The following is a 27,434-nucleotide window of genomic DNA, read 5'->3' on the forward strand; positions in this document are numbered from 1 at the left end:
AAGGCTGTAGCTGATGCTAGCTTGCAAGACAGATGGATGAGTTTTAGAAGATTTCACCAAGTCCAGTCTCTGTGTCCATTCAAGTCTACTTCTTGCCAGGTATTTAACCCTTTTTCCAATATAGGGACATGACATAGATAGGGAATCCCCCTCAACTGTGACATTCAAGTCGGGCCCTAGCAAGACATTGAAGATAGGATTAGAAATCTGTAGGGTAGTATATGTCCATAATTTTATAGGAAACTTTTTCTTCCTAGTTTCTAAGTAAAGTGTTGTTAGAAAACTTCATTGTTTCTTAGTTCATTAAGGAGGAAAAGATCTTCCTACAGTTAGGTCAGGAGAATTCAGGAATTAGAGCTAGCATTGCAGCAGCAGTTGAAGGGAGGACCCACTCTTCTCCTTATTATCCACCCCCCCCCCATTTCCGCCCCAGTCTGGGAAGTCATGATTGTTCTTCAAAGCCAAATAAAAATACCATATTCCCATCCAAGTCAATGCTTTCTCTGTCTCACCCACCATCCTGATCTACACACTAGTGGTAATATTTGCCAGCTGGTACCCCTGCTCTCTATTCCATCTGTTCCCCTTGCTAGATTGTGAGTTCCTTTCACCTCTAGTACCTACTATAATACTTGGCACAAACATATCACTGAATTGAATTGAATCAAGGAATGGAAGGAACTAGGAGCTGTGTAGACATGCTCCCTCCACTCCTTGCTAGATCCTCATGGGAGTTCCTATGGGTGTTAAAAGTACACCTTTCTCGGGGTGCCTGGGTGGCTCAGTCGGTTGAGCGTCCGACTTCAGCTCAGGTCATGATCTCACGGTTCATAGGTTTGAGCCCCGCGTCGGGCTCTGTGCTGACAGCTCAGAGCCTGGAGCCTGTCTTCAGATTCTGTGTCTCCCTCTTTCTCTGACCCTCCTCTGCTCACGCTCTATCTCCCTCTCTCTCTCTCTCTGAAAAATAAATAAAACATTAAAAGAAATTTTTTAAGTACACCTTTCTCTTTATTTGAATCTCTGTTTCACGGCACCCAGCACACAGGAGTCAGAGATCCAGCTGCTCCAGGATGCCAAACGTTTCACCAAGCAAATACAACAGCAGCAATTTCACCTGCAGCAAGCTGATAATTTTCCTGAGGCCCTCACCACCGAGGTCTCGAAAATGAGAGAACAACTTCTCAAGTATCAAAATGAATATAATGCAGTGAAGGAAAGAGAGTTCCATAATCAGTACAGATTAAGTAGGTAAGTACGCAGTTCTCTCAAGCACACTGAAGATAGGTGTGAGCAAAGCTCTTTCCACATAAATAAAATCATAAAAGTTAAACTAAATTAGGAAGGAACTTTAAACACAGTGAGTATAAGATGGCAATGTTAAGATGATTAGCTCTTTCCTTGATTGCCCAGGACAGGCCATCTCTGAACAAGAACTTCTAGAAAAAAAGCTCAGGTGACAGGGAGACATGCTTAGGAGATCTCTACTGTGTTTTCTTGTGTCCAGAAAGTCATAAGCATTGGAAGATGCAGCCAAAGAACAAACTACATGGAGCAAAGACTTGGCACACACTCTTGCTCTCTCTGACCCTGATGGTAGTTTGGTATCATTTCGGCAGCACCAGCCCACATAGCTGCACAGTGGACGCCCCACATGCACTTTGCAGACAACCCTGTGTGAGCTGAGGGTACGTCTGGCTCATTCTATTTTTCTAATACAGGAACGCAGACCACATGTTTAACCTTGTTCTCCTGAGCTATCCCTCAGAATCAAGACAGTAATACCCTTTTGGAAGACACATTTACTTATCCATATCTAGAGGATGTTATTCAGTGAGCTAACATAGAAATGTACTGCTAGAAAGGCAAATGGTATTTCCAAAATCTCTAACATTCCTCTGGTGGAGGGAGTAGCAGGCAGTGGAAGAGTTTGGTCAGCAAATCACACTGTTTAGATTGAATTTCAAAATGATTACAGTCCACGTTTTGTGCTGCGGTGTGCTGGATGCTGTGCCTGGGCTCTGAAGAGAAAGCCAAATAATCACTTCTAGAATTTGTTACCTTTTAAGGTGGCAAAACTTCCCTCTGGCTATTTTTAAGAATCTCGGTAGATCTCTGACAGAGCAAGCATAATTCGTTCCTGCCGAGAGATAAGCAAATTATCTGAGTGACTTTCTGAGGACTCTGTAAGCCCTGGGTTTTGAACCTTCCCTTTGGGTCCTATCTTTTCGACTGGGGGCCGAAGAAGGCTAGCTTCATCAGGAGAATTACATTCAGGGCAAAAAAATCTGAGTTCTCTTTTGTCTTTCGATCTAAACTTGTTTCAGGCTCACAGTGAGATCTATAAAAAGAAAGGCTCGCTATTTCTGTGCTCTGTAAGCACTCTTTCAGTTGAGAAAATAATGAAATTAAAACAATTGGTGGTTGTTCATTAGTGTTGAAAATAAGAATGCTTGACATTTCCATGAAAGGGTAAGGGGAACATAAGTCAGTTGATATTTAAATTGTTTAAAATTTCCAAGTATTCCTGCCAAGGAAAAAACCCAGCAACAACCAGAACTCTTGCCTTTTAGGTATAGACAGGCAAACTGTTCACTGAGTTGTCTGGGTTAGGGAGGGGACCGCGTATAGTGACCTCGAGTGAACAAGAATATTCAGGACTCACATTTGCAGAAATGTCTACTGTGTATTGTTTTTGGATTTGCAACGCATAATACTTTGAGCTTGAGCTGACTTCCTCACATCTTAAGTATTAGCAGCTCAAGTATTAACAAACTTATTTTCATAAAAATAATGGTGATTCCAAAAGAATACCAGGAAAGAATTATAGGCTGTGTATTTCATTGGCTTTAACATATTTCATATTACATTGTACAGAAACAAATTCTCTCAACATTCTCTCCCCAGGAAAAAAGTAGATATTTCCATCCCCACCTAAAAATAAAGAAACTAAGCCAGTGAGAGAAAACCATTCATTCAAATATACAGATGATATTTTTCAGATCAGCACAACAAACTCATTTTATTCAGAAGTGTCTAAATAATAGAAGCCCTAATAACTAGCACCCCTCCACCCCAATATCCTTAGGAACCTCTGAATCATTGGCAGCTATGAAGAATGATTTATTGTTCAAATACTCTAGAGAATAAAATTTTACTCTATAATTTGGTTGACTTTTCTCATGGTTTCACATAATGTAAACTTTAATAAAAGCTAATGGTAAGTTACAATTAAATCTGTTATCATAGTTTTGGTTTTGAGATTAATACTCATCGACTTCTTGAATATGCACTTTAGGAAAGACTTCATAACCTCCAGAGCACCTGGGTGGCTCAGTCGATTGAGCATCCGACTTCACTTCAGGTCATGATCTCACAATTCGTGGGTTTGAGCCCCGCATCGGGCTCTGTGCTGACAGCATGAAGCCTGGACCCTGCTTCAGTTCTGTGTCTCCCTCTCTTTCTGCTCCTCCCTCACTTGTGCTCTCTCTCTCTCAAAAATAAATAAATAAATAAATAAATAAATAAATAAATAAATAAATATTTTTAGAAAAGAATACGTAAGCTTAAGTAAGCTCAATAAATATTATAAATAAACAATGAAATAAGTAGTATTGAGAACTTAAAAAACATTTTTCAATGTATATTTATGTTGAGAGAGAGAGAGAATGCACACGTGTGGGGGAGGGGCAGAGAGAGAAGGATTGAGAATTCCAAGCAGGCCCCAGGCTGTCAATGCAGAGCCAGGCTCGGGGCTCGAACCCACCAACCATGAGATCATGAACTGAGCCAAAATCAAGAGTCGGACCAATGCTTAACTGACTGAGCCACCCAGGCACCCTGAGAACTTATTTTTGAAACAAAGTAGAAGTCATTAACTTTCTAAAAACAGTGTCTGAAAATATTTTCCAATATTCTTTTCAACTTTTACCTTGCCTTCACTTTGTTACCTTTTGGGGCTTCCCTGCTTTCTAATAATTCCTCAGATTTTGACAGCAAGTAAATTGTGTCTCTCATGCTAAATCTAATGCATTCTGACAAGTCTTGGCCAGGTGGGGAAACAAGGCTATGGTCAGTTATCGCTGTCTGTCACAGGCAGAGACATGGACACTGGGAGGCACTCATGCTGCTCACGCACAGGACTATCCCAATGTGACTCTGGCTTTAGTGACTACTTATTCTTCCAAGCTGGTCCCTGCCATCCCCGTGGTGTCATCTGGGCTTGGTAGCCATTTGCCAATCTTAGTCCAGTAGTAACAGCAAAGTTGGAACCAAGAGACAAACAGATCCAGCAAGAAAGGAACAGAGGGATTGTGGTAGCAAAGCATCTAGAATTCCAGAGCGTTAGCTATGACAGAGGGGCACACAGGTCATCAGGATTAGTAGTAAGGAAAAATTCACCACTGGAAGAGATTTTACTTCCTGAACACTTTTTAAATCTCTCCTGCTCTCCTTGTGGCGACCTAGAGCAGAATGAGCTTAGAACAGGTTTTTCAGGGTGTAGTCTTCATAACTAAGAGAGAAGGACCTCAGAAACTTGGTTGAAAGGTAAATCCAACCCTAAAATGAATGATTCCCATCTCTGTCCAAGCCTTCTCACCGAAGGCTGCATTTGCAGTTTTTACAAGATCTCAACATGCTTCTGGGAAATGTCAAATTTTAAGAACTGTTGGCTCTGAAAGTAGTTCTCAGCCCTGACTACAAGGTTAAAATCCGCCCAAGTCTTCTGTCAGTGATCACCAGACTGTGTTTAAATATCTTTAAACACCTTCTGACGGGAGTGAACAGCCTCCCACAGCAGCCGGTTCCAACTTTGGACAGCCTGATTTCTTGATGTTTACGGCTTGTACTGCTTCAAAAATCTACCTCTTACAACTTCCACTGCTGGTTCTACTACTGATGGTGAAAGATGGCCCTTGCACATGGCCACACACAGGGTTTCCTGTCTTCACTCACAAGGCCTTGAAATTAAGAACCTTTGAGGACTTGACTTCAGTTAGGACTCTCTTGCCGCAGAAAAGAAATGAATCCTGAGGAACTTTGACAATGAAGCACCTCTCAGCCAAGAAAGCTGAAAATGTCAGACAGATTTAAATTTTTAATGTCACTTTAAAAGGTTAGGAGTGGATATATATCAAGAGGCACAAAAGTATTTTTTCTTTATCTCTGTAATGCCGTGAAAAAACAAGAATCCAGAAGAAGGGGGGGAAAAGACATAGTGCACAAGGATATTTATTACATGAATTTTCATTAAAAAATTTTTTTCAGTAAAAATTTTTTAAGAGTAAAAAAACTGAAAGCAATCTAAATTCTAAAAATAGTGCAATATTTAAATAATAGTATGTTCCACAGGCAGCCAGCTTGATACTGAAAAGCACCCTGGAGTCAGAACTTCATTTCTAGGTTTGAATGTCAGTTTATCTTTGACTGTGTGACTTTGGAAAAGGTGCTTAACTCCTTGGTTTCTTCATTTGTACAATGAAGATAACAATACCTATGTAGTAAAGTCCGAAGTTTAGAAATGATGCATGTAAATTACTTGATACAGGTTCAATAAAAGATGGATGATATTTGGGATTATTTTATTATGCTACATTCACTCACAATGAAACCTTGAAACTAACTATTAAATTTTTCATTACAAAGCCTGTTTTGCAGTTGGGAAGCTATTTTAATTACATGCTAGGTAAAAATGGACTCAGTCATACATATACATTTTATATAATTTTATTCAAAGATACAAGGATGGGGTGCCTGGGTGGCTTAGTCGGTTGGGCGTCCGACTTTTGCTTAGGTCATGATTTCGCGGTTCGTGGGTTCGAGCCCCACATCGGGCTCTGTGCTGACTGACAGCTCAGAGCGTGGAGCCTGTTTCAGTCTGTGACTCCCTCTCTCTCTGACCCTCCCCTGCTCACGCTTCTCTCTCTCTCTCTCCTAGAAATAAATAAAACATTAAAAAAAACCCACATACGTGGTGATAATATTAAAAAAAAAAGATACAAGGAAAATGAAAATGATCAACTGTGATGGGATGGGATTATAAACAATAGATTTTTTTCATAAATAGAAAAATTATGAACTTTTAAAGGGGAAAAGTCAATCAGTATTTCTTAAAAAACACATGATAGAAATGTAATTAGTTTAAAATATCCTAAAGAATTAGCCATCTTATGATTTTTTAAAGAAAAGATTATTTTATATTTACTTAAAGGAAAGACTGAGTCTTATGGGAAAGCTTCAAGTCACCATTTTTCCAACTCAGGGACACTGAGATGCCCTTTACAACCAAAATATGACAGCACACTACCACCCCCTGGTGGCAGCCTGGGTGAGGTGTAGGATCAATAAGTTGGAAGTTAAATATTGTCAATTGTGTATGCAAGCTCTAACAGCAAAGATATAAGTATTCAAAACTCTGAAAGTTCAACTTGTGTCCCAGATGGCTAACCTACATTAAATTCCATGTGACATGTACTTATTACACTAACCTTAATTTACATTACTGAAAATAAAATTTATAAAAATAAACGCTGGTGTGCATGCATCTTTCACTCCGAGTTCCCAGACTTACTCACTAGTGAGATCTGCTTATTTGATGGAGTCTGTGGAAGTTATTGCAGCAATCCAGGTATGCACTGGTTTGTTGTGAGTAGTGTTAAAAAAAAAAAAAAGAAAGAAAGAAAGAAAGAAAAGACCCAGAGCCTGCCGGATGGAGTCAAAATCTGGGCATGGAGAGGGCCTGTTACCAAATAGATACAATGCGATAAGATAACTGTTCTAATGGGTGCGTGTGTGCAGTGTTATGGGAAGACTGGGGAGGAAGCACTTAACTGGGAGTCACTGAAGCCATCGTAAAGAACAGACACCAGGTTCCCTGGCAAACAAACACGGGAAGTGCATTCTAAGAGAAAATGGAAAGTTATGACTGCAGAAATTGCTTACTCTTTTGTACTTTGTCAAATTTGTTGGTTTTTTTTTTTTTTTTACAGCTTAACAGAAGAAAAAAACCTCGTAATGAAGGAATTTGAGAAGATACCTAAGCCAGGAGTAAGTCTTAGATAGTCTACAGTTAATACAGCTGGACTCAAATATCCCTTTTGATAAATATTAATGTTTATCACAACCATACCCTGGAACATTTGTAAGATCCAAAAGTCTTAACTATGGATAATGCTGAAAGGAATAACTTGTGGAATAAACCTAGTGATGCCCATTATAGGCTTAGCTATTTGGCATCTAATTTAGGCTGTGTTTAGTTGGACAATATCTGCTTTGTTTTTAGGAAAAAGGGGGAGGTTCTGTGGTTGGAACTTAAAAACATTATTTTTGCATAGTTATTACCCTCAGAGCTTTTTGGACATCTCAAGCTTATTATAAGACATTTTTATAAAGGAGATGTACCACATATTCATTCCTGCATAACAAACTGCCCCAAAACCTAGTGGCTTAAAACAGCCAACATGTCTTATTTTTCACAGAGGTTTTCTGGTCTGAGCTGGCTCATTTGGGGCTGGGTGGTCTAAGATGGCTTCATTCATGTGTCAGCCAGTTGGCAGGCTAGCTGGTCTAACATCACATGTCACCAGCTCGTCACATAGTGGCAGAAGGGTTTCCAGCCTCAAGAAAGAGACAAACAGCCTCAAGTGATGGCAGACACCAATGCATAAGACTTTTCAAGCCTCTGCTTTTGGAATATGTCGTCGTTCAAAGCAAGTCACATGGCTAAGTCTAGAGTCAAGAGGTAGAGAGATGGGCTCTACTTCATAATGAGAAGAATGACAAATTATGTGAGATCATAATTTTTGTGATCTATCATACAAAGTAAAGAGAAATGTCATTACACTTTGCACTGTTACCCCTTTCTGAATGGTTATGTTTCAGAAGCATGTTGTTGGTGTTTTAATTCCAAGGCATAAAAAACCATAGAGTAAAATCCTACTTTTTTATATGTGTGTATGTGTATGAATATAGATATGTACTTATATATATATAGCATATAAAATATACATTATTATATATAAGTATATTATATTACATAAGTACCTAACTACCATTTACCACACAGATTTTATGGGAGAAAGCATTTTGGATTTTAGTTCCAGATCATAGGATCACCAATTTTACCCTCTCTCAGCAGCACTGGAGGATAGAGATATGCAGAAACCCAAAGCAGGCTAAATGGATCCATTCACTCAGTCATTAATAATGTGTAGATTTTCTGAGCATAAGGCTTCTCTTCCATAAGTCAAACACTCCCCAAATAATCAGGCAAGGGAACAAAGATGTGTTATGAGCCTGGGGTAGAGGGCCTTAGGGGAGAATATGAGTTAGAAAGAGGGGGATTAAGGAGCACAATGGGTTGGGTTTTTCAAATATGAACTCCCTAGTCTTTAATTCTCATGTGGGATTCAGGTATACTAGAAGCCCGATAGTCAAAGATGGTTTTCATCTGATGTCAAATCACAAAGCTACTAGAAAATGGGATGGAAATTTTCACTCATGCTTTTTTGGTATGAAATAAAAATTAACTCAGAAAAAGGATACATTGAAAATACAGAATAGAGGGGGGGCGCCTGGGTGGCTTAGTCGGTTACGCGTCCGACTTTCGCTTAGGTCATGATCTCGAGGTTCATGGGTTCGAGCCCCGCATCGGGCTCTGTGCTGACTGCCAGCTCAGAGCCTGGAGCCTATTTCAGAGTCTGTATCTCCCCCTCTCTCTGACCCTCCCCTGCTCACGCTGTCTCTCTCTCTCTCCTAGAAATAAATAAAAAAAATATTAAAAAAAAAATACAGAATAGAGGGGCACCTGACTAGCTCAGTTGGAAGAGCATGTGACTCTTCCACATGAGTGGGTTATAAGTTCAAGCCCCATGTTGGGAGTAGAGATTAAAATAAAAATTTTTAAAAATAAGTTAATTAAATAAAATACAGGATAGAAAGGAGCACTAGTAAAAAAAAATAAGAGTTTGAATCTAATGTAAAGTGTTTAACACATGAAGTACAACTGTCACAGCTTGATTGAAGATGTCAGAAATCATTATTGTATTTAGCTTTGTAAGAAATCATTTATTATGAAGCTCAAAACAAATATAATCAAAATGGTGAGGAGAATGATTTTTAATTTGACTTTTAGGTAGACAGATACTTGCTCAGGCGCTATATAACCTGATAACTTTCCTGACTTTTAAGGAAATGGAGAAGAAGATGAGAATACTGAAAGAAAGCACTGAAGAATTACGTAAGGAAATAATGCAGAAGAAATTAGAAATTAAAAATTTACGGGAAGATTTGGCATCTAAGCAAAAGCAGTTACTAAAGGAGCAGAAGGAACTAGAAGAACTGCTGGAATATCAAGTCAACCTAAAGGTGTGCTACTTACAGAAATATTTAAACATTGTGCCTGCATGGACATAAAAATGGATGGTTATCAAGATTAACAACACAGGTTTGACAAAGAGAGGTAGCATTACACAAACTGAAATGTTCAGCATTGTAACTGATCCAGTCAAACTAAACCTGGGCCCTGGGAAGTGATGAAAGACTCTAGAGCATTTGATAGGATCTCCCTAATCTGTAGCCTTGACCTAGGGAAAAGACCTCACCAAGCAATTTTTCTACATTAGAATTGGGTGTCACCAACACAATGACTTCTTTGAAGAGTAACCAAATATCCTAAGTTCCTGTGTATATTTATATGACTTTCTCCTTATCTGTTTGATTCCACTTTACTTCCTTCTCCCCATGAAAGTGGCTAAGACTTTGTTTATGCACTTATGTTTTAGGAAACAATTAAAACTCATTTTATTTTGAAAAATATAGAACTCTCAAAACAATTTAAATAACCTAGAATTATTTTATTTTTTAAATGTTTGTTTATTTTTGAGAGAGAGAAAGCGTGCATGAGTGGGGGAGGGGCAGAAAGAGGGAGAGAGAGAGAATCGCAAGCAGACTTGGCTCTGTCAGTGCAAAGTCCAATGTGGGGCTTGATCCCATGAATGGTGAGATGATGACCTGAGCCAAAATCAAGAATCAGATGCTTAACCTATTGAGACACCCAGCCGCCCCTTGAGTTAGTTTAAAAACATGTGAGGGGTGCCTGGGTGGCTCAGTCAGTTGAGTGTCTGACTTCAGCTCAGGTCATGATCTCACGGTTCATGAGTTTGAGCCCCACATCGGGCTCTGTGCTGGCAGCTCAGAGCCCGGAGCCTGCTTCGGATTCTGTGCCTCCCTTTCTCTTTGCCCCTCCCATGATCATGCTCTGTCTCTCTCTGTCTCTCAATGATAAATAAACATTTTAAAAAATTAAAATAACAACATGTGAGTTTAAAAAATTAAAATAACAACAACAACATGTGAGACTCATCAGCTTAAATGACAATTATGATTCACTTTGACCTCTCTTCCTCGAGGGTCTTAGAGCAGTTAGAAAAGAAGTGCCCATCTCCACAATAGCTAAAACATGGAAAGAGCCTAAGTGTCCATCAACAGATGATTGGATCAAGAAGATGTGGTTTATCTATACCATGGAATACTACATGGCAATGAGAAACAATGAAATCTGGCCATGTGTAGCAACATGGATGGAACTTGAGGGTGTTATGCTGAGCGAAATAAGTCAGGCAGAGAAGGACAAATATCATATGTTTGCACGTATAGGAGGATTAGGAGGAACTTGACGGAGGAACAAGGGGGAGAAGAAGGGCGGAAATGGTGGGGGAAAGGGAGAGAGGCAAACCATGAGAGACTTTTGAATGCTGACAAAAACTGAGGACTGATGGATGTGGGGGGGAGGGGGGGATGGGCATGGAGGAGGGCACTTTGGGGATGAGCACTGAGTGTTATGTAGAAACTAATTTGACAATAAACTATTTGTAAAAAAAAAAATTAAAAAAAAATTTAAACCAGAAAAAAAAAAAAAAAAGAAAAGAAGTGCCCAGCTGCTACCTGGAACATAGGACCTGAACAGAGAGATTTACAAGGAGCCTAACAAAGCTAAAGCTTCAGGCCTTTCACCTCCATGAACCTCTGCCAAGGCCCTGTACCTATTTAACAGTTGTAATTTTTTACTCTTTTTCTTAGAGAGGCCCCCCAACAAATCATAAAAATCTTAGTTTACAAAATTTGGACCTGCCCCAGGAGTGAGCGAGATCCCGGGGATAAAGGCACTTCGCTGCCGTGAGGTGTTCCACCTCCGGGCATCTGTTCCCTCAGGCACCAAAGTCCAGTGTGATCCTTGGGCAGGAAGGGCTGTTCCATAACCCCTGCCCTGTACATAAGCTGCTTGAGGCTAAAACTGAACCTTCTGTGAATCCACAGGGCATAGCGGAAAGTGGTACTAACCATAATTAGCTTTTGATCTTAGCCTTACCGCCTCCTAGCTGTGTGACTTTGGGGAAATTATTTAAGTTCTCTTAGCACAAGTCTTAAGCAGGGGTCCCTAGAAGCAGAGTTTCTAGTATTCAGACAAATATTCATTGAAGGAGGTCTCTAAGGGGCACCTGAAAGGAGAGTCAGGGAAGCTGGGGAAGGAGCTGGGCTAAAATGTGTTTTCAGGAAAACACTGCTCTCACCCTGATCCCGTGGGGATCTCTCAACCATGAATTCCACCCAGAGGCAGGGGCCATGGGCCATGGTATCACCACATCAACTGGTCATTGGTCACAGAGAGCTGCCCCCTTCCCTGCACTCCCTATTCCTTGAGAAGACAGATCTGCTGAGCCAGTGATGAACCTATGGAGAGGAAAACAGGCATGAGCCAACCCCTGCAAGCCCAGAGGGATGAGTGGACATCCATAAAGGGAACAGATAGTATTTGTTACACTCAGCTACCTCCTCTTTAAACTGGTTACAAACCATAACTATCTTGTAAGGTCATCGTATTAAATGAAATTATTAAAGCACCTTGGACAGTAGAGGGCAGATAGTAAGAATTCTACATGTTGTACTTCTTTTCTATTTAATTTTCTTGTTTTAACCAGTTCTGGGCTAAAATTACACAAAGTAACCTTCCTTTTCTTTACTAGGATGAAGTGGTCCAACATCAAAATGTTCCTGTACAAATTGGAAAGGAGATAGAAAAAACAACACGCAAAAAAGTGTATGATTTAATATTATTTTTTAATCCCTCCCCCCGAGTTAGTGTGTGTGCACTAAAATGAGAATATTAGCCACTGAACCCATCAAATTACTATCATAACCTTTGAAATATCTGCATTTAGCCTCATTGCAGTTGTGTGTATCAAGTTCATTAAAAGAAAGTAAGGCAGCAGATTACTATCATTCATACCATATATTTATATCTCAATTTGGGGCAATCTTCTCTTTCCAATTTATAAATCGAATCTGTATGGAGTCTCTATATAGAAGTTAACAGAACTGTGCAAGAGATAAATTATTGGAACTGTGTAGAATTTCATGGTGTGTCAGCCAGCCAGAAGCCTAAAGCCCAGGTAACAGTAATTCCACTTTGCCATATAATCACCTGGGAAACACCCCCACACATTCAGAGCAATTTTGGAGGCAGAAATCATGGAGGAAATTCTTAAGGTTTAGAGGAACTCAAAAAGATAAAGATAAATAAAGACGCAAAATTCTGGAGAAAACTTATGATTGCTCTGGTGAGGAAGGGGAAAAAAAAAAAAGCAGGCATTAGTAACTTTTCTAAAAACCACACTGTCACCACCACCAAAGTTGAGAGATTCAAGTCAGTTCAAGAAGGCTGGTCAGGATGAGGGCAGATCCCAGGAGGTGTTGCAGTGCTGAACCAGGGAGGAAGTGAGAACTGCTGCCCTCACTGGCACTCGGTGGAGATACCCCTAAGTCCCACTCATCTGTGATCTTCACTCCCCTTCTGAATTCACCACTGTTGCCTCTTCAGGTGGTAAAAATAAGTAAAGACAGCATGGGCGCGAAATAAGGCAAACGTGTGTGTGTGTGTGTGTGTGTGTACACATATATATGCATTTATGTATGTATCTGTATCTGTATATATGTACCGCCCACAGAGAAATGGAAAAGAAAAAAATTGTCTTGGAATATGAACTCAAAGAGCTAAATGACTCACTAAAGAAAGTTGAAACCAAAATTAATTCCATAATAGAAGAGAAGGGGGATGTAATAAAGGAAGTTGAAGGCAAACGAGCCTTACTTGAAATAAAAGAGCGAGAATATAACCAATTGGTCAAGTTGTTGGAATTAACCAGAGAGAATGAAGCAACTTCAATGACTGAAAGGTCAGTTATATTTATATGTGTCTGTCATCTAAACTTGTCTTCAATTTCTATTTAAGGATTCAAAACATAATCTCAAATAGACTTATGCTGATTCAATAAGTTGTTTACAGAATTTTGAATAGATTTTTACCATTAATAAAAAATAAACTACTTCCTGGTATATTTTTTTCCCATCTTTTACTCATCATTTTCCTCGATTTCCTATGACCAAGTCTTAAGGACACAATGTGTTATATTTTTGTAAGTTTTTGAAATGTGCCTCTGAAAAGTGTTATCACTGGAGTACACTATAGTTGAGGGATTATTCTTACATATGAATGGTATTTCTCTGGTAATCGTGACTTTTTCCTAATGGAAATAATTTTGTGGCCCATGCAATTCCCTGGGAAGGTGTTAATTCTTATTTGTAAATAAAATTTCAGGGAAGCTGGGAATCTGTGTCTCTGCTGAGCTATTTTTAAATTTTGTTATGTTTATTTATTTTTGAGAGAGAGTGAGCAAGGGGGAGGGGGGAGGGTGGGAGGCAGGAGGAGACACAGAATCTGAAGCACAGAATTGAACTCACAGAAGACAAGATAATGACCTGAGCTGAGCTGGATGCTTAATCGACTCAGCCACCCAGGTGCCCTCCACTTGGGTTTTTGTTTTTTCTTTTAATAAGTCTGTGACTCTAAATGATACCAACTCACAAATGAAGTTGCTTTTAGCATTACTTAAAACTGGATTCTCATATAAGGATAGTTCTGTACGAATATGCTGAGCATGCTGTCTTGAGAAACATCAAGGGCAGTTCATGACCAATCACTTTCATCTTCTCTCTTTTCCTGGAACAGAGGGATCTTGGATCTCAATTTACGAAACTGTCTCATTGACAAGCAGAACTACCATGACGAACTTTCTCGCAAGCAAAGAGAAAAAGAACGAGATTTTCGAAATTTAAAAAAGATGGAACTACTCTTAAAAGTGTCCTGGGATGCACTTACTCAGACTCAAGCCCTACATCAAAGGCTTCTATTAGAGGTGGGTGCTGTGCACCACTTTTTGATTTTTCAAGACCCGTGCTGTCATTTCAAAGCAAAAATATTTTTAAGAAGTTGTTTTTGCTACCAATAAAGAAATGGAAAACAGAGAATGCTAATTTTAAAATGCACCAAACCTATCATAGAGGCTCTGTCTTATGTTGTTCAATCTCTTTTTGCTAACCCAAAGTTAGAAACATGTCTTGTTTGGATCAGGCATCAGCCCGGCCAGGGGAAGCAGTGAGGCCATCGGGTGTGGAAGAGCTCAAGGGTTCACTACAGCGAAGGACCAAGTGAACCACTGTCTTTACGAGTTGAAAGAGTCAGATCCAGCATGGGGTCCCTGTAGACTGCAATAGTCAGGGACCAGATCAAAGTATGTAAATATAGATGGTCAGTCATCCTGCACCTCCAACTAGCCGGGGTCCATCAGAACCTGGTGGCAGGCTACCTGGCTACTTCTGTGCAGTATCAAGGGTGCACTCCAGTTAGACGATGTGCAAGATGGCTAGTACCTTCTCTACCTCTGTGCTTCCAAGTGAGGGTTTTTTTGTCTTGTCGCCTCTGTGCTCTCCTTCCTAGGCGGCACTCTCTGTGCTAACTGACCGAGCACTTCTGAAAGGCAGTAAATCCTTGAGAAGCCTGCATCCTTTAGTGGAAAAGAGGGCAATCTCTGCGTTGAAGCAGCCAGGTGTATAAAAATATACCCATTCTTTTCAGTACTGTCATGCTCTGTGACCTTATGGAGGCTCATGACCTCAGAAATTTAAACAAGAGTTTCCATCTCTGCTAGACACCACTGATTCTAAGCTCTGCCTAATTCTCCTCTCCTTCTGGGGGTGTGGGAAGTGTATACGTCCCTGCAACTGAGCATGACTAGTTCTGGCCAATGGATTGTGGACAGACGGGACATATGTCCTTTCAAGCCCGGCATATCTGATTGCCTGTGTGAGCGAGCCCCTCTAGCTCTTTTTCCTCTCCTATAGCAGTTGTGGAAGTACATGATGATACAGAAGTGCTGTAAAATGGAAACAGCCCAAATCCTCAGCCAATAGTGGTCTTGGACTGGGATGCCTGGATGGTTCAGTTAAGCTTCCAAGTTCGGCTCAGGTCATGATCGCACAGTTCATGGGTTTGAGCCCCGTGTTGGGCTCTGTCTGTGCTGACAGCTTGGAGTCTGGAGCCTGCTTCGGGTTCTATGACTCCCTGTCTCTCTGCCCCTTCTCCACTCATGTTCGCGCTCTCTCTCTCTCTCTCTCTCTCAAAAATAAACATTAAAATTTTTTTAAAAAAATAGAGGTCTTGGACAATCGTCTTGACTGTCCATAGGCTTTGTCAGAATAAGAAATAAGTCTTCATGGTTTGGAGCCATGATAGTTTGGGGATATTTCTGTAGCATAACCTAGCTTATTCTGACTGAAAAGCTAATCTTTAGCAAGGTGTGGACAAAATTGGTTAGGGTTAGGAGTGTTACCACTGGCACTCACAAACCTTTTTTTTTTTTTTTGTCTTAGTGGGGCACAATGTGCTTTTTACACTTTTGCAAAACAAAGAGAACAGTTATTTATGTTTCTCATACACTTTTTTAAATTGTTTTTTTAATTGTTTCTCATATACTTCTAATATTTTTTTATAGTTCCAACAGGTAGATTAATTCTTTTATCACTGTGAAATCTCTTTAACTCTAGAAATGCTTTTTGCCTTAAAGATTACTTTGATATTAGGACATTATAAGTTATACTAGCTTTTTTGGGTTAGATTTTGCATGGTATTTCATTTTCCATCCATTTATGTTTACTCTTTCTGTGTCCTTACTTAGATGTGTCCTTCATATGCAGCACATACTTTTTAATATCTGGTCTGAACATTTTTACCTTTTAGTTCTTGTATTCAGTACAAAAACATTTAATATAAGTATAAATCTACTTGGGCTTATGTCCACCATATTACTATTGCTTTCTCCTTGCCCCATTTCTTTTATGTTCCATTTCCCTCCTATAAATTGTCCTATTTCTACTTTCAATTATCCTATTTCCCCCAATTTAGATATGCTTCAGTTAATTCTGTATTCTCTTGCCATCCATTAGCCTAAAGATTATAACATTCATCCCTGACTTTAATTAGAGTCCATATAAAGTAATAACTTACTAATTTCCAGACAGTGCTAAGTAGAACCTTTGAAGACTTTAACTCTGCTTGCCTTTGCAACTCTTACACCTTCAAACATTTTTTTTATTCCAACTTTTCAAGTTATTCTTGTTAGGAGCATAGGTCTGCTATAAGCTACTCCATCTAGCCCAGGTCCTAGCACATTACGATGGTTAAGTTGGGACTTTGGGCAAACACAGACCCTGTGCTATCTCCTTATACTTAAGAGTGAGACACAATAAAGCTAGTTAGGAGCTATTTCTAATGATGAGGCTTGTCACTACAGATTGATCTAGCTGGACACAAATATATAAGGAATGGCCTTGACCAAAGGGGAGATTACAACAGAATGCTCACACATTGCTCAGATTTGAATAAATAAAAGCTTTTTATAGTAGAACACCTCTAGCTATTAAATTTGCAAAATAGCACCCACTGGATATAAGATGAACAGAAATGAAAACATATTTTAAAATCTTCTTGGGGCACCTGGGTGGTTCAGTCAGTTAAGCTTCCGACTTCAGCTCAGGTCATGATCTTGCGGTTCCGTGGGTTCAAGCCCCACATCAGGTTCTGTGCTGACAGTTCAGAGCCTGAAGCCTGCTTCAGATTGTGTCTCCCTCTCTTTCTGCCCCTCCCCTGCTCTCATTTGGTCTCTCTCTCTCTCTCTCTCAAAAATAAGCAAACGTTAGGGGTGCCTGGGTGGCTTAGTCGGTTAAGCGTCCGACTTTCGCTTAGGTCATGATCTCGCGGTTCGTGGGTTCAAGCCCCGCGTCGGGCTCTGTGCTGACTGCCAGCTCAGAGCCTGGAGCCTGTTTCAGTCTGTGACTCCCTCTCTCTCTGACCCTCCCCTGCTCACGCTGTCTCTCTCTCTCTCTCCTAGAAATAAATAAAAAACATTTAAAAAAAAATAAGCAAACGTTAAAAAATAAAATAAAATCCTCTTCCTTCAGTGGTTTCGAGAAAAATCTGTTTTTGCCCTAGTGCAGTTTGTTTCAAGGAGAGGCTATCTTCCTCTTTGACCTTATGATTTATAATTAGTCCGGCCATAGTCCTACGCTGGCTGGCGGCACTTGAAAATAGTCACTCCCATACTGAGTGAACATTTCAGACTTGCACGCAGTCCAAAAAGGAAGGAGATAAAAGGTAAGTATGAAGAGCTCCTGCTACTCTTCAGACTTCATTTTCCCCCTAGCGAGAGTTGATTGATTCTCCTGTGGCTTTTGACTGTAGAGACTCCAGAAATTCAAGCCACAAACCTCATGAACATTTGAAATATTTTAGGAAAATATCAAAGGCTTAAAGAAACCGAGGTTCTTTTGATATCAAATAATTGGGATGTTTACTGCAACAAAATCATGTCTAACTTCTTAACTTTTATGAAGGTTACTGATGTTTGTTCATGCACTGAAAATGTCTGGGAAAACAGACACTAAACTATTAACCATGACTCCTGGAGAGTAGTATTTGAAGGAAAGGTAGGGAGCAGATGCTTAACTTCTCACTTTATACACTTTGTTTTGTTTGTTTGGTTACAATGAACACATTTTTTTTTTTAAGTGTGAAATGCTACTACATAAAAACTCAAACAAAGAACTAAAATAAAAAAGTTTACCAAACCTGCTGATATGCAAAGTAAGGCTCAAATGTAGTGGTAAATATCTCAAGTCACCCCAGTATTAGCACATAACTAGAAAATAACAGGAATCCATTTGGCTGCCAGAAGTAACAGAAACTCAATTATAGTGGCTTAACTAAATACAGGATTGTTTTATTCACATAACTAAAAGAGGTAGGCCCAGGATCCTCTTAGCTTTTTTTTCTGTCACCCTTAATGTATATATTTTGTTTTGAGGTTCACAAGACAGCCATTCTACCTTGAGGCGTAAGATCAAATGTGGGCAAGGGCAGAGAATAAAGGGCATATGGCAGCTCACTTGGTTGAGTCAGTCTTTTTAACAGGAAAACAATCACTGTCCCAGGAGCCCCATCCAGCAGACTTCATTTACATTTCACTGGCACATCCTGGTTCCTTCCAGCTACAAAAGAGTCTGAGGAATCTAGGATACATTGCAGCTATGAATGAAACTGGGATTTTATTAGTAAGGTCAAAGTAGAGGGTGGATATTGGCTAAGCAACCAACAGGCTTTGCTACCAATGGCCCACCTTGTTACTGCTTCCACAAACCAAACATCCTTAATTCCTGTCTCAAACTTGAGGGGTGGGTTTATGGAGAATTAAGACAAGTATCAGAGAAGCAGCTAGTCAGACTCCAAAAATAAATACATTTCATTGCGGTATTGTTTGTAATTCGAAACACTGGAAATAACCTAAATGTCTGAGACCTGAAACCGGGGAAGGCTGTTAGGAGCCTTTAATCGACAGAGTAGCTAGTGAGTATGCCCGCATCACAGCTTCTATAAAATCCTGGTAAGATTTCTTCATCCTGGCTAGCATTCCTACACAGATTTGTCTACACTTGGGAGCCAAGCATTTGGAGTAGCCTGCTTCTGGGCACCTTGACACAGAAGGAGACAGGAACCGGGATACTTGCTGGACTTCTCTGGACTTCCTCTGAAAGAAGTAATTCTACTTTCCAGAAGGAGAAATCAAACTCTTTCCGTTCGACTTCTTAACTCTTCCATAAAATCTTCCCTGATTATTCAAGTCTACTTTGAGCTGTCTCTTCCCTGACCTGCTATAGCATTTATTTGCTCCTAAAAATCACAAATTCTGCGTATTGTTATATGGGTCTCACAAGACCATGTCCCGTCTTTCTAACCCAGGGTGTGCTGCTCAGTAGCTAGCTCTCCATGGTAGGATGGAAGCCGGGCATGTTGGGCATTGGAGGTACAAAAGGTGCTACTGAAGGTGCACAGGTTCATGGATTTGAGGACATCCAAACACACACCTTAGTTATTTTAAAAGAGCAACACAAATCTCAGAAGGAGCCTGTTAAATTACTAAACAGTATGATCTTTCCCTCTTTTGACAAATTCTAGCCAGTATTCCACCTCAGTGCCTAGAAGTGTGAGCTGCCACCGTAGGAAATAGGCTATCAGGTTGGAGTCATGTGCTTTTGGTATAAAGGTCCAACTCTAAACCTGCTGTAAATCAAGTATGTTCTCAGCACCCCAAGGTAACCCTTCCTGTATTTGGGTGGTGTTGCCTCAGAAGCTACCGTGTGTCCCCCTCCTCCTCTCTGCTCTCTTCTCCTTCATGAAGAATCTGACAAGCTCATTCCTAAAAGGCAGCAAAAATCGACAGAATGAAATGTAACTTTCTGCCAAAGTTCTTTAACAAAAGATAAAAGCACAAGCCAATACAATAGAAATGTAATGGTGGAATTTCAGGTATTAACAAAAAAAAATTAAGAGGCTTTTCTTTTGGGTAAGAACTTTTTTCCAGCTACTCATCAAATTACTACATAAAGAGTAGCCAAGTATTCTTATGGTTATTAATAAATGGCTATTTTAAGTTTATTTATTTATTGAGAGAGAGAGAGTATGTGTACACGAGGAACACAGAGAGAGAGAGAGAGAGAGAGAGAGAGAATCCCAAGCAGGTTCCACACTGTAAGCACAGAGCCCAATGTGTGCTCAATCCCACAAACCATAAGATTGCGACCTGAGCTAAAATCAAAGTTTGAATACTTAACCGACTGAGCCACCCAGGCATCCCTAAATGGCTCCTATTTTTTTAATCTATAGGATTTCAAAAACTCATTTACATTTTATAAGTATAGTAAATATCATGTGAACATGCATATTTCCAAAGTACTGAGTCATGAGTTAGAGAAGCAGTAAAATACAGTGAAAGGTTCATGAACTCTGAGTCTAACCTCCTGGGTTTGCACCTGTATCACTGAGGCAAGTTGCTTAAATGTCTTTGTTCCTCCTTCTCTTCATCAGTACAATTAGAGATAATAATATTATCAACGTCATAGGGTTTATTGTGAGGATTAAATATGATCATACATATAAGCACTTAGATCCTTTCCTGACCATTGTCAATGCTATATAATTGTTAGCAGTATTATTAGCAAGATTTATTTCCAAATGAAGGAGAAATAAAATATTTGCAAATGGCAACTTATAGATTTTTGACAGGTTTTCATATTTTAGTGTACCATGACTCCATAAAGAATATTCAGTATAATAATTTGCCCATCATTTGCAAAAAGTACAGTGAGGTTGGCTAAATGACACCAAAGATTTCTTTCTTGTGTAAACAGTGGTTTTAAATTTTTATTTCCAGATTGAAGCTATCCCTAAAGATGATTCTACATTATCTGAGAGAAGGAGAGAACTCCACAAGGAAGTTGAAGTGGCTAAGAGGAATTTGGCTCAACAGGTCAATGTCAACTCTTATTTAAGCTTCTGTCTAAGAGTGATTAATATGAACTTGTGGTGTTTTGAACTGTGCTCCACAAAACTTCATCAATAGGAGAGTCATCAAATACAGTATGATGCTATTTAATGTGGGTCTGTTTCTTCATCTCAGCATCTACTCGAATCCCACATTAAATTTGGGGAAAAAGGATGTGTTTGAATGAACAAAAATTATGCAAATTCCTGAGATTTTAAAATAAAAGGGCTATTGACTATATAATCAGATTAAAAATAACCAATAAATGTTTTATTTCACCAATGTCTAATTTTAAATTTTCAAATTTTGTTTATTCAAGCTACTGTTAAAGTATTTTAAAACATGATTTTATGTCTCTTCTTTTTCTTCAAGTTGCTTGAAAATACATTCTGATTAAGAAAAAACTTCTATCACATTAAAATGCTATAATATTTGCACATTCTTTCATAGGACAGAATACTTGGAGCTAAAGCAGTCAAGTTACCTTGTTTTAGTTCTAGTAAAATAACTTCTACATAGGAAATTAAACAATTGTTAGGACACTAGCCCTAATGTGTTGCTTCAAACAAATAAGTTATAATGTATGGTGTTTTTCAAAAGAAAATCCTATCAGAAGCTGAGTCCAAGTTAGTGGAACAGCAACTTGCAATAGAAAACAAGCTTATAAAGGAGCAGGAAAACATGCGAGAACTTGTCTTCAATCTTGTCCGTATGACTCAAATCAAAATTGATGAGAAGGAGCAAAAATTCAAGGATTTCCTGAAAGCTCAGGTAACTGCATTTTTGTAACCATCCATTAATTACAATACGAGTTTAGGATAACCTCAATTTCATACAATGTTCATTAGAAAGCTGTAATTGTCTCCTTGAGGTTTGACTGTACAGCTTCCCCAAACAAGACTCAATCACGTACTGAAAAATAGTTTCAGGATTCAATTAGCAGTAGTCAGCAATCCAAAGGAAAAAGGAACTGGGTCAATGGCAATTTGCAGAGGATTCGAGCACACGACAATTTCAGGAAGAATAAGGTGGTGCCTCCCGGGGACAGGGCTGACACAGCCCGCAGATCTCTGTGATTCTCCACTATCTCATGCGCCACTATGGTGTGTCCAAGAACAAGTCAAGAGCGGTAGCATTAGACGGCTCTCCCCCTGCCCAAGTTCACCAAGCCAGTGTTGGTTAAACGAATGCGAGCACGCCCTTAGTTACTGCTCCACTCTACGACCTTCCTGGGCTCCCAACAAAGTACCAGAGCTGACCCAGTGCAACATTGCAAACAAAAAGCGATGAAACCAATGGCAAAAACAACTCTCCTGTTGTGCTAACACTCTAATGTGACAATCATTGTATTCCACAAAGGGATTATGTTCAGAGGTTCCCTGTTAAAAGCAAATATGATATGACGCATTACTAAAAGAGAATACCTGAATTTATCATGTGACCCAGATGCTGGCTGTTCCTGAGGGCAACCTTCCTTCGGAGCAAGCATTTACACGGAGTAGCATTTCTCCTCAGAAAAGTGCCTGAAAATCATGGCTTCTGTCTTTCACAAAATACCACAGGGGGTTCCATTTCTAACATATGTCAAAACTGACTACAAATCATCTTCCCTCAACTATCTTCCACAGACTCCTCACTTACCAGCCCAGCTGTGCCATCCACACTTACTCTTGTGCTCTCTAAAAGTTTCCCAAACTATGCCTCAAAGCCAACTCATACAGGCTCTTTTCTTTCTCTTTTCCCTCATTCTTTTTTGTCCTTAATTAATCCAGGTCAGCTGGCCAGGCAATTTTCAGATCTCTCCCTACCCCTACCCCAAACTGCACAACCCAGCTGGCTAAGATAGAACTTTCCTTAATGGACAGGAATGAGATAAGGTGCAGCTGGGAGTATTCACATATTAGTGGTGCTGAGTTTTTTAAAATTTCACACATCATTTTCATATTTCAGCAAAAATATACCAACATTGTTAAGGAGATCAAAACAAAGGATCTTGAAATCAGGATACACAAGAAGAAAAAACGGGAAATTCATCGGAGGTAAAAGAATTATGTGACGATTTATCTTGTTAGGTGGGCAAAAAATAAATTCTATTTCACGAGTTACAAAACCACTGTGTTTCCACAGACTCAGAGAGTTTGCTAAACTGTATGACACTATTCGAAATGAAAGAAATAAATTTGTTAACTTACTTCACAAAGCTCACCAGAAAGTAAATGAAATAAAAGAAAGGCATAAAATGTCATTAAATGAACTGGAAATTTTACGAAATAGTGCAGTTACTCAAGAAAGGTAAGTGTAATAATAACTACTGTCTTTTCAAAAGTTTCTCTTCTGATTCATTGAACTCTAAAATACCCTGCAGGTACTGAAATAGAGAGTAATAGTCTTACAAAGCTGTAAGAGCCTTTGCTCAAAGATGCTTTACAGATGACAGCCTAAGTATTTGAATGTGATTCCTTATGCTTCCACTGTCTGATAGCCACATTTTTAAGTGAATAAAAACTGTTTATACTATTTATTTTCATTTACCAAATTAGAAAGAAAAACACAAATTTGATCATTTGCATTCAAAGTTAGAAGACAATCAAATGTTTAATAACCAGCATCCCCTGGTTATCGATTTGAAGCATCTAATGTGCTTGTAGAAGGCAGTATAGTGGAGTGGTTAAGACAGAGAGCTTTCTAGACTCAATAGAGCATTAAATGAATTCTTTCAGTCTTTTGATTTGACAAAGTGGGGCAACAGAGGCTTGGGGCACAAAAGAAAAGATGTCCTAATCGAAGGGGGGGGGCGGTGTTCTGTATACTGTTACAGAAACTCCTGAAGAGCATCATATGATGAATATCATTGTCATTACAGTAATTATTATTACAGTAGTAAACATTATTACTACCAGAGTAGCTCGCCCTTATCCTTGAGGGATACATTCCAAACCCCCAATGGATTGTCTGAAACTACAGATAGTACTGAACCCTATATGTTTTGTGTGTTTTTTTTCCTTATACATACATACATATGATAAAGTTTAATTTATAAATTAGGCACAGCAAGAGAATAATTACTGATAAAATAGAACAATATAGCAATATACAGTTGACCCTTGAATAACACAGAGGTTAGGGGTGCCACCCCCTGCACAGCTGAAAATCTGCATGTAACTTTTAACTCCCCCAAAACTTAACTACTAATAGCCTGTTGACCAGACGCCTTACCAGTAACATACACAGTTGATTAACAAATATCGTGTATGTTACATGTATCATATACATGTATCATATACATACTTAGAATACTTACAATAAAGTAAGTTAGAGAAAAGAAAATGTTAAGAAAAGCATAAAAAAGGGGGCACCTGGGTGGCTCAGTCGGTTAAGCGTCTGACTTCGGCTCAGGTCATGATCTCACGGTTTGTGGCGGGGACGGCAACGGATGCTGGTTCCAGTCCCGCTTCCAGCTCTGTCTGTGCTGGCAGCTGGGAGCCTGGAGCCTGCTTCGGATTCTGGGTCTCCCTCGCTCCCTGCCCCTCCCCCACTGGTGCTCTCTTTCTGTCTCTCAAAAATAAACGTTAAAAAATGGTTTTAAATCATTTAAAATACAGGGGCGCCTGGGTGGCTTAGTCGGTTAAGCGTCCGACTTTCGCTTAGGTCATGATCTCGCGGTTCGTGGGTTCGAGCCCCACATCAGGCACTGAGCTGACAGCAAGCTCAGAGCCTGGAGCCTGTTTCAGTCTGTGACTCCCTCTCTCTCTGACCCTCCCCTGTTCACGCTGTCTCCCTCTCTCCTAGAAATAAATAAAACATTTTAAAAAAATAAATAAATCATTTAAAATACATTTACAGTACTGCCCTGTATTTTTTTTAAGTCACGTATAAGTGGACCCATGTTGTTCAAACCTATTTTGTTCAAGAGTCAGCTGTACTGTAATAAGTTATGTAAATGTGGTCTCTCTTCCTCTCCCTCAAAATATGTTATTGCACTGCACTCACCCTTCTTGTGATGACGTGAGGTGACAAAACGCCTATCTGACGAGGTGAAGTGAGGCGAACGACGCAGACGTTGTCACCTAGCGTTAGGCTGCCACTGACCTTCTGAAGAGTCAGAAGGAGAATCATTTACTTCAGCACCACGGATGACGGCGGGTAAATGAAGCTGCAGAAAGCCAGACCGTGGATAAGGGGGACTATGGTACCACTATTGTCATTTCCACGAACATAGTAAAAGCAAGAGCTAGGTTACTAGTTTCAGAAGTCTTCATTATTTTTGAAAGTAAATTATGATCTTACCTATTTTCCCATTATTTTTAAAGAAAGTTACAAAATTCCATGCTGAAACATGCCAACAATGTTACCATCAGAGAAAGCATGCAGAATGACGTGTGCAAAATTGTAGCAAAACTTCAGGAAATGAAGGAGAAGAAGGAAGCCCAGTTAAATAACATCGACAGACTCGCCAATACGATCACAGTGATTGAAGAGGAAATGGTGCAGCTTCGCAAGAGATATGAAAAAGCAGTTCAGCGTCGAAATGAAAGGTAAAAACCAGGAACCTCATGTGAAAAACCAAACACCCATAGATCCTATTTAGAAATATTGCCCCTTTTGGGGGCGCCTGGGAGCCTCAGTCAGTTGGGTGTCAGACTTAGGCTTGGATCATGATTTTGGGTTCCGGTTTGTGAGTTTGAACCTTGAGCCCCGCTGTTGGGCTCATTGCTGTCAGCTCAGAGCCCATTTCAGATCTTCTGTCCGCCCCCTGCTCCTCTCCCACTTGCACGGGAGCTCTCTCTCTCTCTCAAAGATAAACATAAAAAAAAGATTTAAAGAAAGAAATGTTGCCCCTTTTTCTGTCTAGATTTGACAGTGGATAGTGAGGGGCATTTGACATTCAGTTTTCATTAGCCTTTTGCCGGGGCAGGACGGAGGGGTCAGCTGTGTGTTTTGCCTGAAAATAACACACTCTGTTCTTGTAAGAGAGACCGGCAAGACCAGGGTTTGAGAAGTTGCTCACTTAAAGATCAAAGTTCTTTCCCAGGCTACCATTCAGGATACCATCAAGTTATTTCAGTGTAATTGACATAAATACGTCTTCGGATCTTGTATCCGCTTTTGTGACAGGCTTGGTCTTAGAAGGATATTTATTAAGCCATTCTCTCAGCTCATTTTCTCCGCAAGTAAGACATTTCAGAACACCATTATTTCTTCCAGACTACAATTATGTCGTTAATCAATTACTACTGTAGCAATTTTCCCAAGCTGCTTGTGCTAGAGAAATGTGGTATGTGAGACTGTAGAGCCCTGTGGTAATTACAACTGGTATCAGATCTTTTGTTCATTGTGGCTTGATTGTGGGCTGCTCCGTATAAAGTTATGTGCTAAGTGCTGAACCCTGAAAGTACAAACAGGTGGTAAGGCATTGCTCCTGGCTTCTGTTGTTAAGAAAAGTAAGAAGATCCTGAGAGGAGCCAATGAACAGCAAATAAGACAAAACATAGAGTTAAGATTAAGCAAATACAACAATGTGTGGACATGTTTTAAGGGAAGAGAGAGAGAAAGAGATGAGGCAATTAAAGATGAACTCTGGGATAATGGATGTGCAGAGTGTGGGAAGAACTTCAGGGTGTGAAGAACACTACTTTTTCAAACGGCTGACAGGTGTTTTCTCTGGGGAAAAAAAAAAAAAAGTCCCCTTATTTGGCTCCTGGCACAAAACAAAGTAGTTAGGCAGTATGTTCCCAGGCCCTGATCAGACCAGTAGGGCTGGAATTAGAAACTTCTTACTTTGTTTCTTTCCCACATTCCCCTCACGTGGAGGGGTCTCTCCCCTGGCATGATTACAAAGGACAGAACTTTGCCTGTTTATGGGGCAATTTGCATCAGAAATATTCGTCTTTCAAAGAATCTAATGTGCCTGACTAGTTACATAGAATCATAGAATCCTTGCAGAAACACATCCGCTGGCCCCCTGCCTGGGTACTTCTGGCCCAGAGCTTAGCTGGCAAGTCTGGCCCAAGAGAAGGGTCTGCAGCAAATCAAATTATGAGATTACTTTGTTCATGCATGGGGAATGGCATTTTTTCCCACCCCAGGAAACCCTTTGGGATTTGCAGAGATACTGTGACCAGCCAAACTGCAAGACCAGCTCAGATCCGAGATGCTGAACAGCCCTCCCTTTCCCATCCCCAGGAACACTAGAAGTGTGGAGTTTAACTAGAAAACCAACTGAATATCTTTTGCCTTCTGGAATTCTATAATGTTGACGTGTATTTGGTGCCCAAATCCAGGGGAACCACCATAACTAGTACAACAGTGGCCTTAACATCCTCTTAGCCTCCTCTGCCTCTCCTCTCGACCATAGTGGCGTTCAGCTGATAGAGCGGGAAGAGGAAGTGTGCATCTTCTATGAAAAAATAAATATCCAAGATAAGATGAAGTTAAACGGAGAAATTGAAATACATGTCCTGGAAGAAAAGATCCGATTCCTGAAACTGAAGATTGCCGAGAAACAAAGGCAGATTCAAGTGACCCAGAAATTACTGCCAACCAAGAAGGCCCTGGATGCCGACTTAGCAGTGCTCCAGATTCAGGTAGGGAAAACCTTCACCAGACACTTCCAGGGCCATTTGTTTCCCCCCACCCCCACCTCTCCTTTAGAGGCTTGTACATCATATT

At 39.9% G+C, this 27,434-nt stretch overlaps 1 protein-coding gene across 4 annotated transcripts in view; it reads left to right on the forward strand.

Annotated features, from left to right (window-relative positions):
• CCDC146 (coiled-coil domain containing 146) overlaps positions 1–27,434 on the forward strand; it is a 115,418-nt gene that overhangs the window by 77,682 nt on the left and 10,302 nt on the right. For all 4 annotated transcript variants that reach the window (XM_039239106.1, XM_039239107.1, XM_039239108.1 and 1 more), the window contains 12 exons: positions 1,039–1,248; positions 6,987–7,044; positions 9,187–9,363; positions 12,021–12,094; positions 13,002–13,229; positions 14,063–14,249; positions 20,655–20,750; positions 21,366–21,536; positions 22,716–22,804; positions 22,893–23,057; positions 25,076–25,300; positions 27,121–27,349. In XM_039239106.1, the coding sequence (XP_039095037.1) occupies positions 1,039–1,248; positions 6,987–7,044; positions 9,187–9,363; positions 12,021–12,094; positions 13,002–13,229; positions 14,063–14,249; positions 20,655–20,750; positions 21,366–21,536; positions 22,716–22,804; positions 22,893–23,057; positions 25,076–25,300; positions 27,121–27,349 (1,909 nt within the window). The remainder of the gene's footprint in view (positions 1–1,038; positions 1,249–6,986; positions 7,045–9,186; positions 9,364–12,020; positions 12,095–13,001; positions 13,230–14,062; positions 14,250–20,654; positions 20,751–21,365; positions 21,537–22,715; positions 22,805–22,892; positions 23,058–25,075; positions 25,301–27,120; positions 27,350–27,434) is intronic.

Source organism: Hyaena hyaena, unplaced genomic scaffold (genome assembly GCF_003009895.1).
Source record: "Hyaena hyaena isolate Hyena2069 unplaced genomic scaffold, ASM300989v1 scaffold_152, whole genome shotgun sequence".
Taxonomy (NCBI): Eukaryota; Metazoa; Chordata; class Mammalia; order Carnivora; family Hyaenidae; genus Hyaena; species Hyaena hyaena.